Here is a 14,709-nt window from a genome sequence, read left to right as displayed (position 1 = left end):
AAATTAGAACATTTTCTCAGTTCATTGAAAATGTGTTTTTTTTTCTTTCCATTTCTGGGTTACCTTGGCTTTATTTAGGAGTGTCTTACATTGTTATGAGGAATGGTGCTTACAGTATTAGAATAACAAATATGCATTTTGTAGTGAAGTATTTAAGTACAGAAATAATCAACATTGCTTAACCTTTTAAATGAATATTTTTTAACCTAAGTTAGATGGTATGTGTTATTTTCAGCCAGAATGTACCTTAAAAATTCTCTGATTTTTGCAAACAAAGTGTTCAGTTTTAAATGCTTTTCTCTTTTATTTCTCATTTTAGCCTTTTATGTCACCTCGATATGCTGGGGGTCCAAGGCCCCCCCTCAGAATGGGAAACCAGGTACAGTATGCCCCCTAATTTCATAATTACTAAAACTTTCCACTTCCAAACATTACTTTTTGCATTCTTTTTAATGATTTAATGCATGAGTAGAAGCATAGTATCTTAAGTGGAAAATTTGAAATAGTTTTTTCTAAAAGCTTTCTGCAAGATTTAGTCTCAAAGAGTAGTGACACTTATGTATATTATTATACTTTATTAGACAGTGTAAGCAATACAATTTATTTTGCACATCAGTGTACCTTTTAGATTTGGTTTAATTGCACATAACTATTAAAAGTTTTTCTTTGAAATAGCTGATGTAATTTGAAGTTATAGTTTAGTTCAGTCTCTCTAAAATAAAGATAATTTAAGTGCTTTTCATAGCGTTTATTTTTTTTTTCTTGAACATTACTTTTCACTCTATTCTATTTTCTTTTGTTTTTTTGTAATTCCGTGGCCAGCAAATAAAAGTTTTACAATAAAGATGTAATTTACATTTGCTGCATTCATATACTATAGCATAGATGGCAAATATGAGTTTTCAAGTGAGGGATTTCACATGAATATCTTTGGTAGTGGTAGCTCTCAGTGGGACAAGTCATAGAATAAAAAACTAAGCTATTTGAATTAGCCCAGTTGTGAAGTAACATTGACCCCCCCTTCACCTCTTTTAATAATATATAATTTAAGAAAAAAGTAATAATCCGCTCAGGCAAAAATGGCATGTTTGTGGACAAGACTGTATTTTGAGTGGTGTGGTGCAATTATTGCATTTGTTTATTTTTGTTATAACCAAAATTTAAAACAAAAAAAGCATTTTTGAATAAATGCCATCTGGAAATTATTGTAAACACAATAAAGTGGGAAAGTGATATTTCAGAAAATTCCATCGCACATGAACATGGCATTAACTCTGCTTGGTTTTTCCATGCAAAAGTGTATAGCAGAGTTGGGACTAAATCTTGTATATGCAAGTATCTGTTTGGTTAGCCATGCATAGGAAACCCTGCTCAATTCTGGGTCAAGATGATGCTGCCCGTTACTTCTGTGCATTTATTCTGGCCATCTTTAACCTGTAAGATATTTAATACATAAAAATCACTTAGGATGTGGGCCACTGGAAATCTCTTTACTGACAATGTGTTTGCATTCTTTCATTTATCATGTCTTAAGCACAGTTTTTTACTAACCAATATTTTTTAATATAAGCAAATTAGAACTTGCCCACTTTTCCTAGCCTTCCATCAGCTCTTGTGAAACTTTACAATCTGATAATCATTATGATAATGACATCTCCATGCATTATCAGTTTATTTCAAATAGTATTGAAAAATATAGTAAAGTATGAAATCTTTGTTTGTACATTTGATTTATGAAATTTTTCAGACCAGCTAAACTTTCATTCTGTCATGTAAGAGCGATTCTTTGCCAAAATATTTCCAGGCAATGCAAAGGAAGCTCCACATGCTTCTGTTATACTGACATGGTATTTTTTGGCCTTGTATACTCTTTACATACAACATATCACATTACTCAAAGTAAGGGGTTGTGTCAATACTTGCTTTGTTTTCATCTCCAGTATATAAAATGACACTTGGAGAAAAAAGGTAAAATGAATCTGGAAATAATCTTTATTATTAGTGACAATATATGTGGCATTCCCGGGTCACTCTCCTCCTACATGGTATTCTTTACATGTGACAGCACTACTACTACTACTACACTTGCCTCTTTTGCTTACATTTATGTTCTTGCTGTTTAATTTAGGAGTGCAGGTAAAATTCCGTTACAACGAATTCCCAGGGACCTAAAAAATATTTTGTTGTAACGAAAATTTCGTTGTAATGAGATTCTGTATTTGTTACTATAGTGCTTTCTTTAACTTGCACCCAGGTGTTTGCAATCATTTCAATAGCTTCTGTCGCATTAATTTTAATCTCCTCCTGCCTACAAGTTATACTGACGAGAATTTTTCTCAGCATTTCCTTGCGATAATGCACTTTCAGGGTGCGAATGATGCCCAAATCCAATGGCTGAAGCACTGCTTTGTAACTGGGTGGGTGGAATTCAACACAAACATTATCTAAATGTGGAAGCATGTTGTGGGCAACACAGTTATCAATCAGGAGCCAAATCATTTGTCTTCATATTGTGAGGTTTCTGAACTCTTTTTAAACCCCACCACCCCCACCCTTCACCTAACAGGAACAACACACTGAAGTGCATCCCTAAGTGCGATTGCAGCATCTGTGGAAGATTATCTGTTGCCGGGGCAGGGCAAAAACAGGCTCATAGTGCTGCACTGACGCGACACAGAAGCAAATCATAAAAGATCGGGGTCGCGCTATAATTTCCTTTCTTGCACCCCAAAGCACGAGGTGAAGTCTCAGTACTTTAGCAAAACCAGCTTTATTCAACTTGAAACAGGAACGGCAAACTTATTTATTGTAGCGTGATCTGCCACTCTGCTATACACAGACACAGCAGTCAGGCAGGGTCGTGGCCAGATCAGTGATCAAGTAATCCTGTTAACTGCATTTACAATGTTCCTTGTATCACCCATCAGTATCTTTTCTGTTTTCTTTGGCGGAGAGACGCAGCATAGCTTTGAGCCTGCTGTTGCCCTGGCAACAGATAAACGGTCTTCCATAGACGCGGAGATCAGACCTCTGGACGCTCTTCGGTATGCCATCTAGTTGGGAGAGGTCCCAAGAGAGTTTACAAATCTCACATTTTCTTGAATGAGTGCCGCATTAATAGAAATGTTTCTTGAACGAGCATCACTGAACCACATAAAAACTGCTTTTTTGACTTCTTCAAATGCAGCAGGTCACATACGTTTGCAACCTTGAGATTTTTCTTCTTTTTTTGCTCGGTCTTTCAAGAAAGTTGACAGCGTCGATGGCGAAATTCCGAATTCACTGGCAACATCTTTTTTCTTTTTGCCGCAATCGAGAGCTGCAAAAATGTAGGGGTTTTTTTTTTCTAATATGAACTGTTATCGTTTTTTTTGTGTCTGTCATTTCTATAGGAGGGTGACAATGAGTTAAATTCCAATGAATGTTTTTCAAATGTTGACGAGCAATAAGCAAAAAGGTATCACTGAAAATTGCGGGAAACAAAAAAGGCAAAAACAAAATACAAAGAAAGATCGAAGAAAGAAAAAAAAATCACAATGTTTCTGTTTGGGGATCGTTGTGCACAACTGAGCTGCAGCCACAGAACTAGCTGCTTTGTGGATGATTCATTCAGGAATTTTAAGTCTTTTGGGCACTTTGTTGTAATGAAAGTATCTGCTGAATTATTTAGTACTGAGATTTCTATAGCTCACGTCATATGGGGAAACTGTCGGGACCATAAACATACTTTGTTGTAATGAATATTTTGTTGTAAAGATATTCGTTGTAACGGAGTTTTACCTGTATATCTAAAAATGTCTTGTCTGCAAAAGATTTTAAAGCACATTTCTTACTGTGCTACTACTTGTAATATGGAACTTGTACAGATCCAGTGACAGATGAAGAGAATAAGATTGATTATCTCGATTCACTGAAAGGTGCCTTTTTAATGCTATTCCATAATGGCAGCTGCCTCTTTGCACAGGATAATGTGCTCTGCCACATTGCAAAAAATGTTCAGGAATGATTTAAGGAACGTGACAAAGAGTTCAAGGTGTAGACTTGGTGTCCAAATTCCCCAGATCTCAATCTTATTGTGCATCTGTAGTATCTGTTGGATAAACAAGTGTGATCCATGGAGGCCTCACCTCACAGTTTAGAGGACTTAAAGTGTCAGCTGGTAACTCAATCTGCTGATAGCTTCAGAAGTCTTGTAGAGTCCATGTCTTGATGGGTCTCAGCTTTTTTGGTAGCACAATGGTGACCTGCACAGTATTAGGTAGGTGATTTTATGTTGGGGTTGACCGGTGTATGAATATATATTGAAACAATTTTTTGCCAAACAAATTTAGAATTTCTATAAATATTATTTGCATCTTTCTCCACAAACTGATGCTACCAATTGAAGATACTCTACCCAAAATCATTTAGTGCAAAATTTCTCTTGTATTGTTTATGTCCCATCTTTTCTTGACAGTTCAGAAAAACCATTAGGTAAATGTTACAACTGGCAACAAAAGCAGAAAAGGCTTTGAAGAAAGAAGTGCTTGGTATTATCTTTGGTCTTAAGAAATTTTACCATGTTTCTGACTTGGAGACTTTTTACCAAATAGATCAGAAGCCCTTGCTTAGATTGCTAGAATAGATCACAGGTATTTCACATTTTGCAGCTGTCCAGAGATATATATGGGATTTTAACACTGAAAACTTATCAAGTCTAATAGTATGGCAGTAAACATAAAATCGCATTTGTTGAGTCACCTCCCCCTTTTCTCAATTTTTTTTATTTTTAATAAATTTACAAAAATCTCAAGTAAACTTTTTTCACATTGTCATTATGGGATGTGTATAGAATTCTGAGGAAAAAATGAATTTAATCCATTTTCGAATAAGGCTGTAACATAACAAAATGTGGAAAAAGGGATGCGTTTTGAATACTTTCCAGATGCACTGTACATTTAATTACCTCCTGTTGTGCTAATTATCTGTGGAATGCATTAAATGTTGGATGGAGAAAGTTATCAGATAGGAAGTAGCAAATGGATACATTTGTGCTCTATTCAAACAGACCAGCCCAGTGTCTTGGACAGTTGAGGGACCAGGTAGTGCAACAACATCAGGATCAGGTCAGACCACACATACAGTATTATAAAGAAACTAATCAAGAATAAGTAAAGAACATTGCAGAAGTGGAAGATAGTCCACCACCTTCTCTCCAGCTGACAGCTTTAGACTTGAAGACAAAGCATCTTTTAGAAGCAACACCAGCTGTTCCAGATCCAGTAATGGATGCCAGTATTGCCATAATCATGATAGGATGTCATCTGAATGCTTTAAAGACTAAGGGAATCATGTACAAAATAGCCCCCTTTGGTGTCGCAAATAAGGGTTAGTCTACCCACTACATCTTAGATCAAAGCAGGTAAAAAACATACAGAAAATAAGAAGATTGCAAGAATGCAAAACTCATGGTGTAAGAAGTACAAATGAGAAAAGGTGCAATGTTACAGCAACAATTTTTTAAAGCCCCTGATCAGTAAATAAAGGTTTGCTTCACAGAGGCTACTGAACATGCTCTCTGTTGAAGGATGCTAAGCTGTTCTATATCATCAAGTCAAGCTCTATCAAGTTTGGTTTGAATAAGTGAAACCAAATGAATGAACAAATTCTTTTCATCTTTGTTCTGTTTGCAGTTTTAAGTGAATAAAGGCAAAGGAAAAGTGTTGTTTCCCCGAAAACAAGACAGGGTCTTCTATTAATATTTCCTTCAAAAGACGCGCTAGCGCTTATTTTCAGGAAATGTCTTGTTTTTCTATGGACAAAAATCTACGTTTCAATTATTAAAAAAAAAAAAAATCTTGGAAGGAGACAATACATGATTTTCTCAGAGACATTTTAATGACCCACAAGACAAGGCTGTGTACATATGATAGCGGAAGGCGTTTATCTCTCATTCAAAGTTGCCTGCGTGGGATCGTAACTAGGGCTTATTTTCGGGGAAACGCAGAATATTTCTGGCATAATTACACTCACTGATGAAAAAACCGTGCTGTGGACATTAAAATTCTCACATAACCCTAATTATAATTTTGTTGACATAAAGGCTAATGTAAAAAAAATCATGTTAGACAGTTTTCCACCTTTAATACACTTGGTAAACAGCAGACCTTGGCTTACAAAAGTTTTATATGCAAGTTCAAATTTGCAAATGGTCAAAAAATTTAAAATTGTTAATGGAAATATCTGCAAAAAATGCATAATGCTTTATTTACTTTACAGGAAAAAATAAAATGTATTAATAAATTGGAAATTAAGCTATTTTAGTGTATAAATCAGAAGTTATAACTAAAATAGACTATGGTTATTTACAGTTTGTCATCTTAATGCTGAACATCTACAGTTTTTGATAGTGATAGAGTACACAGAAAAGGCATAATGATGGCAGGAAAACTTAGGATGCTGGGAATTATAAGCAGTGGTTCCTACTACACAGCTAAAAGGTTAGCTGTCACTCAAGCTGCTTACCTGAAATTGATGTAGCTGCGCAATGCTAGCTACATTCGGCTGCTGACACATTAATACTGAAGCACAATATGATAATGAAATGGTGACAGTGTCTTAGTGTGTGGTACTGCTCCTCAAAAGTGAAGCCTACTATATATTCATCTGCATCAAAACTAGCTTACTGTGTTCAAGTGTAAAATAAAAGTTGGTAGGTGAAGATTGATTAAAATACAATTGGAAAAAAAATAGTTTTTTGTGCATTTGTTTGTGTCTACAGAATTTCCATAACCCAAGACCCCTCTGTGTTTAAATTAGTAATGAAGCACAACTGAATTTTTATAATTATATACCAGTCTTGTTTGCTTAAATGTGCTAGCTGATAGGTTTTGCCTAAGTAAAGTTTGGTTTTAAAAGTTTTGTCAGTTTGTTCAAGACTAAAAAGCAGATCTATATTTAGTGTTCAAGCTGAATTTTGTGTATTTTAAAAATTTAAACTGTATTTAAAATGTCATATTTTTGTACAAGTAAAGACAATTTTAGTGACAGAAGCATGTTTATTCTTGTTTACTAAATAAGCTCATTACATTTTACTACTTTTTTTTTTTCAGTGAATTAATTTTGATAATGTATTTTTTAGCCTCCAGGAGGTGTTCCAGGTTCACAGCCTTTACTTCCTAACACAATGGATCCCAGTCGGCAACAAGGTAAAATACCAAAGTTTGTTCCTCTTTCTGACTTTGGAAAATTAAAAGATTTTAGGTTTAGTTTTTTTTTTCAATTTTTAAATCATTTCTAATTTTAGGGCATCCTAACATGGCAGGTCCAATGCAGAGAATGAGTACTCCTAGAGGAATGGGCCCTATGGGTCCTGGACCACAGGTAGAAGCTATATAATTTCTGTTATAAAATTCTTCTATAAAAATCTCATGTTTTGCTGTACTCTTAAGACATTGTGATGTTTTTTTGAGTTGATGGGGATATATTGTCTCATTATTTGCAGAGAATTGACTTTTTAATTATTTGAGTTTTTCTATTGCAAGTTTCTATGTATCTTTTTTCAGTTAAGTGTTAATATAATGTTTTTGCACAAGTGTGATAAGCAGTAAGCCAAAAACCATTGGCCCTTATTAATATGTATTCCATGTTGACAAAAAGACCTAGCTGACCATATAATGAACTAAGCAGATCTCTCTGGGAAACACCATCAGTTATTATTTATTCAGTGTTTCAGTGTTATAACAGTTTGAGCAAAAAAGTACATAAATTAATTTGAAATTCATGTTGTTTGTTAAATATTTGTAGTACATTGAAATTCCTAATTGTATAACTTGTACAGATTAGTTACAGTTGTACAGTGGTAAAAGCAAGCAATAAATGCAGGCCCATACAGTTCTTAATAGGAGTACTTATTGCAGGCATGTCAAACACATGGCCCCCGGATCCTAGTTAGCACTGAACTTGTACAAAATGATTACTATTGTTTGTGATTGAATCATTCTGCATCTTCGGCGTTACTTATTGACTTTTCTTACTTCTGCCTTCTGACGAAAGCACGTTTTCCCATGGCATTACGGTACCAGAAACGTCATGTGCTAGTATAGCCACGAGCCTTGACCAAAGTTAATGAGCCGCAATGTCACAACTGAATTGCTAGGCTGCAGCAGCGGGCAGCAAGGGCGGCTTTAGGCATGTGCAAACTGTGCACCTGCACAGGGCCGCCACACCAGTATATATTGAATATAATAATGAGAATATCATGGGCCGCCACTTGGTTTTCAAGTTACGGACACGCATATAGAAGGCTGTCATGAGCACGAGGCGGCTATGCAGTGTCGGCAACGGACATGGCCACCTGCCATGCATAAGATACCATATTGACATTGGCGGGCGAAGGGGCCACCGATTCTTTCTCTGCCCAGGGCCGCCACTGCTAGGCTACACTACTGGCTGGGCTGCTGAGACTGGCCACTGAACAGAACTGACCATCATGCGTAGTAACAGCTCACATATTTTCACGTTTTTTTTGCTCTAGTTTTATGTAATTTTGTGCTAGTATTGTAACGAATAGTTAGTGCAGACTACAGCTGAAGACAGGACTGAGAAGTTGGTGAGTTGTTAACATTTTTTTTTTGAGTTTGTAAGATTAGTGTAGGTCAGGGGCTTTTTGCATATTGGCTTATTTTACAATATAAACTTTGAAGTAAACTTAGTAAAGTAAAATTAGATTTTTGGAGGATTTGTTTTCCAACTTGAATTACTGAGCAATGAATTCAGTGGCGTTTTGAGATTTCAGTTCACACGGACAGGACTTTGTGCTGTTCTCTTGCAATGTTGAGAATGCGCCTGAGAATATCCAAATGGAATTGATTGAACTGCTGTCAGATTCTATTCTGAAGGCAAAATACAACAAAGTTGGTGTGCTAGGCTTGTATGCTTACCTGCCATCCTCGTATGTGCAGGTCCCTAAGTTGACATGGAGAGTACTGTCTATGTTCGGAAGCACTTACCTTTGTGAAAAACTGTTTTCGTTAATGAAAGCTACCAAAACCCCACATCGCTCAAGACTCATAAAAGTTGCAGCTGCACAAGATTTCAAACCTGATATTGACGAACTGGTTACTAACAAGAGATGCCAAGTGTCGGGACAAAAGAAATAGATCTCACACTGTAAGACTCCTATATAAGCAATGAATATAATCTATACTAATAAAAGGCAAAGCCCTCACTCACTCACTCACTCATCACTAATTCTCCAACTTCCCGTAGGTAGAAGGCTGAAATTTGGCAGGTTTAATCCTTACAGCTTACTTCCAAAAGTTAAGCAGGTTTTATTTCGAAATTCTACACGTAACGGTCAACAACGTCCGCCATGTTGATCTTTCTTATTTATGGCCCCATCTTCACGAAATTTGGTAGGCGGCTTCCCTGCGCTAACGGAAACCGATGTACGTACTTATTTCGGTGCTAAGATGCCACTGTCGGCCGCCATATTGAACTTTTGTTACTTATGGGCCCATCTTAAAGAAATTTGGTACACGGGTTCCCAATGCTAACTGAATCCTACTTACGTACATATATACGTCCATAGCCTGCAGCTATGGTCCCACATCCCAACGCCTCCCACGTTGTTGGCTGCCTGCCTATATAAGGCCGTCGTTGCTCGGTCTCTACATTCCCTTCCTTGCATTCCGTCTCCCTGCTGATAACTACAGCCTTTTTATTTAATCCACGGCTTCCTTGCTGTTTTATTGTTCGTTTATTACGATTATAGTTATTGTGTAGGTATTTTAGACTTAATTTACATTGTTCAGATACCCATTTCCTTTATCATTCCAATACCCCCATTAACATGTCTATCGAGGTGATCACCATCAATCAAGGAACTGTCACTTACCGAGTGGTTTCCATGCCCGGAGATGGCACCTGCCTTTTCTATTCTCTTTGATACATATTGCAGGCTAACTCTTGATATCTGGAGGAACATTGTGTCTTATGTATTGAATGACTGGGACAGGTTCAAGGTGTGGACTGATGACGGTACAGGGGATAATTATACTACACAGGAGCACTATAAGAGTGAAATGCTTAAGCCCTTCACCTATGGTTCTGCATGTGAGTTGGTGGCTGCCGCTGAATTGTTCGGTTGTTGCCTTCAAGTGTACCGAAATGGCCAAATATTTTACACATTTTGACAACCGCCAATGCCTCTTAAACATTTTAGATTCACAGGTGATGATTTCAGTAGTGGATACTTTGTTTATGAATGTTTAAACTCTCAAAAGCCGGATGTGAAGTTATTGATGAAACCGGTTGTATGCTTACAACGCTTGACAGATGCCGAATGTCACTTCAACACAAGTCCTGCAAATACTGTCGTAATTGAAACAATCGGTTTGAGTTTCATTGGTTTATGACAGCAGCAATCCAACCTGTGAGATTTCAGACAAGATTACTTTTCACATGGCCAACTATGTTGCATGCTCAAGAGTAACCTCAGTGCACAGCTTGGTCATATTACACCCAGAGGGCCGAACTGACAACGTGGTATACAAAGAGATCCTTAACAAATAACTATTGTATATTTTCCCTCAGTTTAAAAAGGTTTAATTTTCTTCTTAATAAAAATTTTAAGGCAGTACTTCGCCGCTGCAAAGCCATGGGTATTTTGCTAGTATAATAATATAAGGACCTAGCTAAGAGGCTAAGATAAGGACCTAGCTAAGAGGCTAAGAGAGTTACGGAAATGAATAGCTTTTCTTTAAACTTTAACCTTTAAGTGTTACATGTTTTAAAGTTTTCAGTATTGGAAAGAAAGATTCAGTAACTTTGTATAATAGTATTTGTTACAGTGCGGCCCGCTGACACACATATGGCAGTCGAAGCGGCCCACCAATGGTAGTGAGTTTGACATGCCTGACTTATTGAGTAATCTTACGACCTGAGGTTAAAGGCTGTCCTTGAATGTAGTGGTGCAAGTACCAATAGCCTTGTTTTATTTCACTGAACTAAGTAATGATATTAGTTTCTGCACATATTGGCTGAGCTGTTTAATATTAATGTCTGGTTTCCAAAGGTAGTGTGTGACAGAAGGAAGCTATATACCAGTAATGTTTTACTCTAACTACACTACATTCCATAGTGCTTTGCAATTGTAAGCTGAACAGGTACTGTAGAAGAGAATAATGCAGCTAATGAGATCATAGTAGACTTTTCTCATGTAGAATTTGGTGACAATAGATTGAGATGTTTGGGATTTAATCAGACTGTCATAGGAAACAGGTGTTGGTAGACCTTTAAAAACAATACCCAGAATGTGTTACACCCCCTTTAAGTGAGTATTCATTGTGACTCCCAAAAAATTAAAGCTGCTATCCCTCTACAAAATGCTCTACTCCCACAATCCAATGCAGCCAGTAGTGTGTTATTCCTAGTGCTGGTCGAAGCTTATATAGAGCTCTAGGCAGGGGGTGGGTTTGTGGATATGCGTTAAATGTTGAGCTGAACTAGATGGCAGTGCAAGTATGTAATAAAAAATGAAACCAACATGCTACATTTTGAAACCCATATATTAACTACCAACACATCCTGAAAGAAATAGGTAATAGTAATAGAGAAAGAAAGAAGTATAATATGGCAAACATAACATTTGTAGTGTGAAATTCCTGTTGTGTACTGCAAAATTTTTAATAATCAGAATTTTTTGATGAATCATTGTTTTTATTTACTTTCATATGCAAAGTGCAACTGGTTTGAATTACAGCATTGTAACAAGAGCAACTTTTAGTAAAACATGAAAACACAAGTTCACACTGGTGTGCAAGGCATATTAATTAACATGAACTGTGAGACTCATTGAATTATATTATGGAAATCAACTCAATCCCCTTTATCAGTCACTGTTTACAGTATGCCTAAATATTTTCATATCCTTCTTGTACATTGTTGGCTATTTTGAAGGTAGCTAAATGCTTTTGTTCAGTGGTGTAACATTTTGTTTTTTAGTGTTTATTGAGAAGCTCCATTTTTATATCTGAGTTTGATTTCTGCCTTGTTGTTGATTCTACTAAGTTAGGGTTTTTTTGATAAGGCAGGCAGGTAGTGAATGGGTGCTTTTTGCATTGTACCATAAAAAGCAAAAAAAAGTTTTTTTTTTTAATTCCGCTGAACCTCTACTTGGATATTTATGATGATCAGAACAGTCTAACTGACTTCCCCTCATTGTTTAAAAGTTCTGCTGAGAATACTGACATTATCCTCATCCATTTACCTTGTTCATAGGTGTTTAGTCAGGGAGGTGTGATGCAGCCACATGTTTCACAAATAAGTGATAAAACTTAATTTTCAGCAAGAGCAATGCAATCTAAGTGATGGGGCGCTGTTGAAATATTTAGTTAATAAATCAATATGCAAAATGATGTTAAAGAAGTTATTTTAAAATGAGAATTGATCATGTAAGTGTACTCTGAAGTAGGTGTCATGGTGATTCAGTGGTAGTGATGCTGCTGCACAACAAGGAGGCCAGAGTTCACATCCCAGGTCTTCCTTGTGTGGAGCTTGTATGTTCTCCCTGAGTCTCTAAAGGATTCCTACAGGTGCAAGGTAGGGGGGTTGGTGATAGTAAATTGGTCCTAGTGTGTATTTTTCTGAGTAAATTCACACTGCAGTGGACTGGCATCCTGTCCTGTGATTTTTCCTGCCTTGCAACATGTGCTTGCTGAGATAGGCTCCTGTGCCCCTACTTGGTGTATTTTGGGTTTGGAAAATGTCTAGAAGGATTCCCTGAAATGACATAGCCTTTCAAAATGTATTTTATGTAAATACTCTGTGTATTAGATACAGTACACTAATAAAAAAAAAACTGCAGAAAATTTGTATGTATGCAGATATTTCAAAATAAAACTATTTTATATATCAGCTGCTGTTACTACTTAAGAAATGTTTTCTCCGAGAAAGTCTGTTCTTGGCTTAGATGTTAGTATAAGGCAGACATTATCATAATCAGATTAGTTGTGGTTAAGGGTGAAAATGTAAGTAGTTTTCTGTACTCAAGTCTTCTCCACTATTACTTGAATTGAATAAAATAAGTGTTTCAACTTCACTTGTTTGAAAGTAATCCTTATAACTTGAGAAAGTAATCCTTATAACTTGAGAGTTGACTTGAAACTTGCAGGGCAGAATCTGAAGCTTATTAGAGATTTGCATATATGGGACTTAGCCCCATTTCTGCTTTTAACAATCTAGTTGTATGTAATGCTCTATTAAGTAAGTTAGAAAGTGTGTACAGGGTATTGTTGCTGAAAGTATTTGCTCACACCAACATGGAACTTAGAGGGAATATTGGCAAACATCATTCTTCCTCATCTTTGCTTGAAACAACAACCTGCACAACAGGAATTGGGCTACTGCTTTAGCTTTTTAACTTGTACCCTAACCTACTTCATGAGAACAAATCATTTTACTGCTATTTTCATGACTGTTTCACATCAGTAGCTAGAAAATATATATATATTTTTTGATGGTATTTAGGTTTAGGTTGATCTTTTGATACTTTCACTGACCTCGGAAACCCTACCCTGCAACAGGCTGTCTCATGTTAGACCAAAAGAAAGTGACAGTCTCTTGTGAAATTTCTGCTCTTGGGCAGTTGTAGCTCAGTAAGAGTGAAAGTGCGACATAATACATATAGCCGAATTCAGTGCTTCACAAGGTGTCGGCTTGGGTAGTTGTGTTGTGTACGGATACTGTACTGTTCAGGTTTTATAGTGCTTCTCAAAGTTGCCTTTGTAATGAACAAAAAAAGTGAGAAACTGCGTCAGTATATGCTTGGGGGGAAAAAAGTTACTTCTGACGTCCCATTTTCAAATAAAATATTATTTGCAGTTTAAGAAGCACTGTTTTTTTAAACAAATATTGTCTAGCATCAGTCACTGATTTGCACAAGAGACAGAAAAGTGGGTCCAGGTTTCCAAGGAAAATACAGGTTATATTTGTATAGAGAAGGCAGTTACAGTCTCAAGACTTCATTCAAAAGAGGAGCTGTTACTTCAGTACTCAATCACAAGAGATAGGAGCCACAACATGGGACAGTCGTCCTGCTTTTGCTCCTATCTTCAGATTAGAAAAGCACCCGTGACTCTGAATCACCCCTGTGATAGATCAGGAGAGTATGAGGAAGAGCAGTCAAAGGCCCGGTATTAAAGTTTCTAAACATCATGCGACAAGCTTGATTCTGCAGAGGACAACCAATTGCTTTGTCCTCGGTTGACTGTTTACCAGACACAGCAGAATGAATGATTTTTGTTACAACAGGATTCCACCTTTAAATGCCTTTAATTTACAGCTACTGTACAAGCTCTTCTATGTAAATTTGTGTCACATCTAGGACTTTAAATCAATGATTAATCTTTTAAGGGTGACTTATTTTTCTAATAGATTTGTTTTTGCAAGAGGTTTTATGTATCTTGTTAAAATCTACATTTTATTAGAGTACAGTATATTGTATTTCTTTTTGTTATATTTTCTTTAGATGTATAGCATTTATCTGTTATTTTAATATAATTAGAATTAAAAACATACCTGCTTGCTCACCCCTTTTCACCTACCTACTACATTAATAAAACCAAATCTGTAAACCATTACATGTGCTATATGTAGCAGTAATTTTGCAAATCATGTAGAAAATTTTCAACTTTTGCTTTCTACAAAGCTTTAGAAGTCTAAGTCCAT

The 14,709-nt window shown here is 36.3% G+C and overlaps 1 protein-coding gene across 11 annotated transcripts in view; it reads left to right on the top strand.

Annotated features, from left to right (window-relative positions):
• Nucleotides 1-14,709, top strand: part of ssbp3a (single stranded DNA binding protein 3a) — a 206,700-nt gene that overhangs the window by 136,711 nt on the left and 55,280 nt on the right. For all 11 annotated transcript variants that reach the window (XM_039736135.1, XM_039736133.1, XM_039736131.1 and 8 more), the window contains 3 exons: nt 320-379; nt 7,121-7,187; nt 7,286-7,362. In XM_039736135.1, coding sequence (XP_039592069.1) covers nt 320-379; nt 7,121-7,187; nt 7,286-7,362 — 204 coding nt within the window. The remainder of the gene's footprint in view (nt 1-319; nt 380-7,120; nt 7,188-7,285; nt 7,363-14,709) is intronic.

The sequence above is a fragment of the Polypterus senegalus genome, chromosome 14 (assembly GCF_016835505.1).
Source record: "Polypterus senegalus isolate Bchr_013 chromosome 14, ASM1683550v1, whole genome shotgun sequence".
NCBI classification, from domain to species: Eukaryota; Metazoa; Chordata; class Cladistia; order Polypteriformes; family Polypteridae; genus Polypterus; species Polypterus senegalus.
Note: the sequence above shows the minus strand (reverse complement) of the source record. Positions and strands in the feature narration are given on the sequence as shown.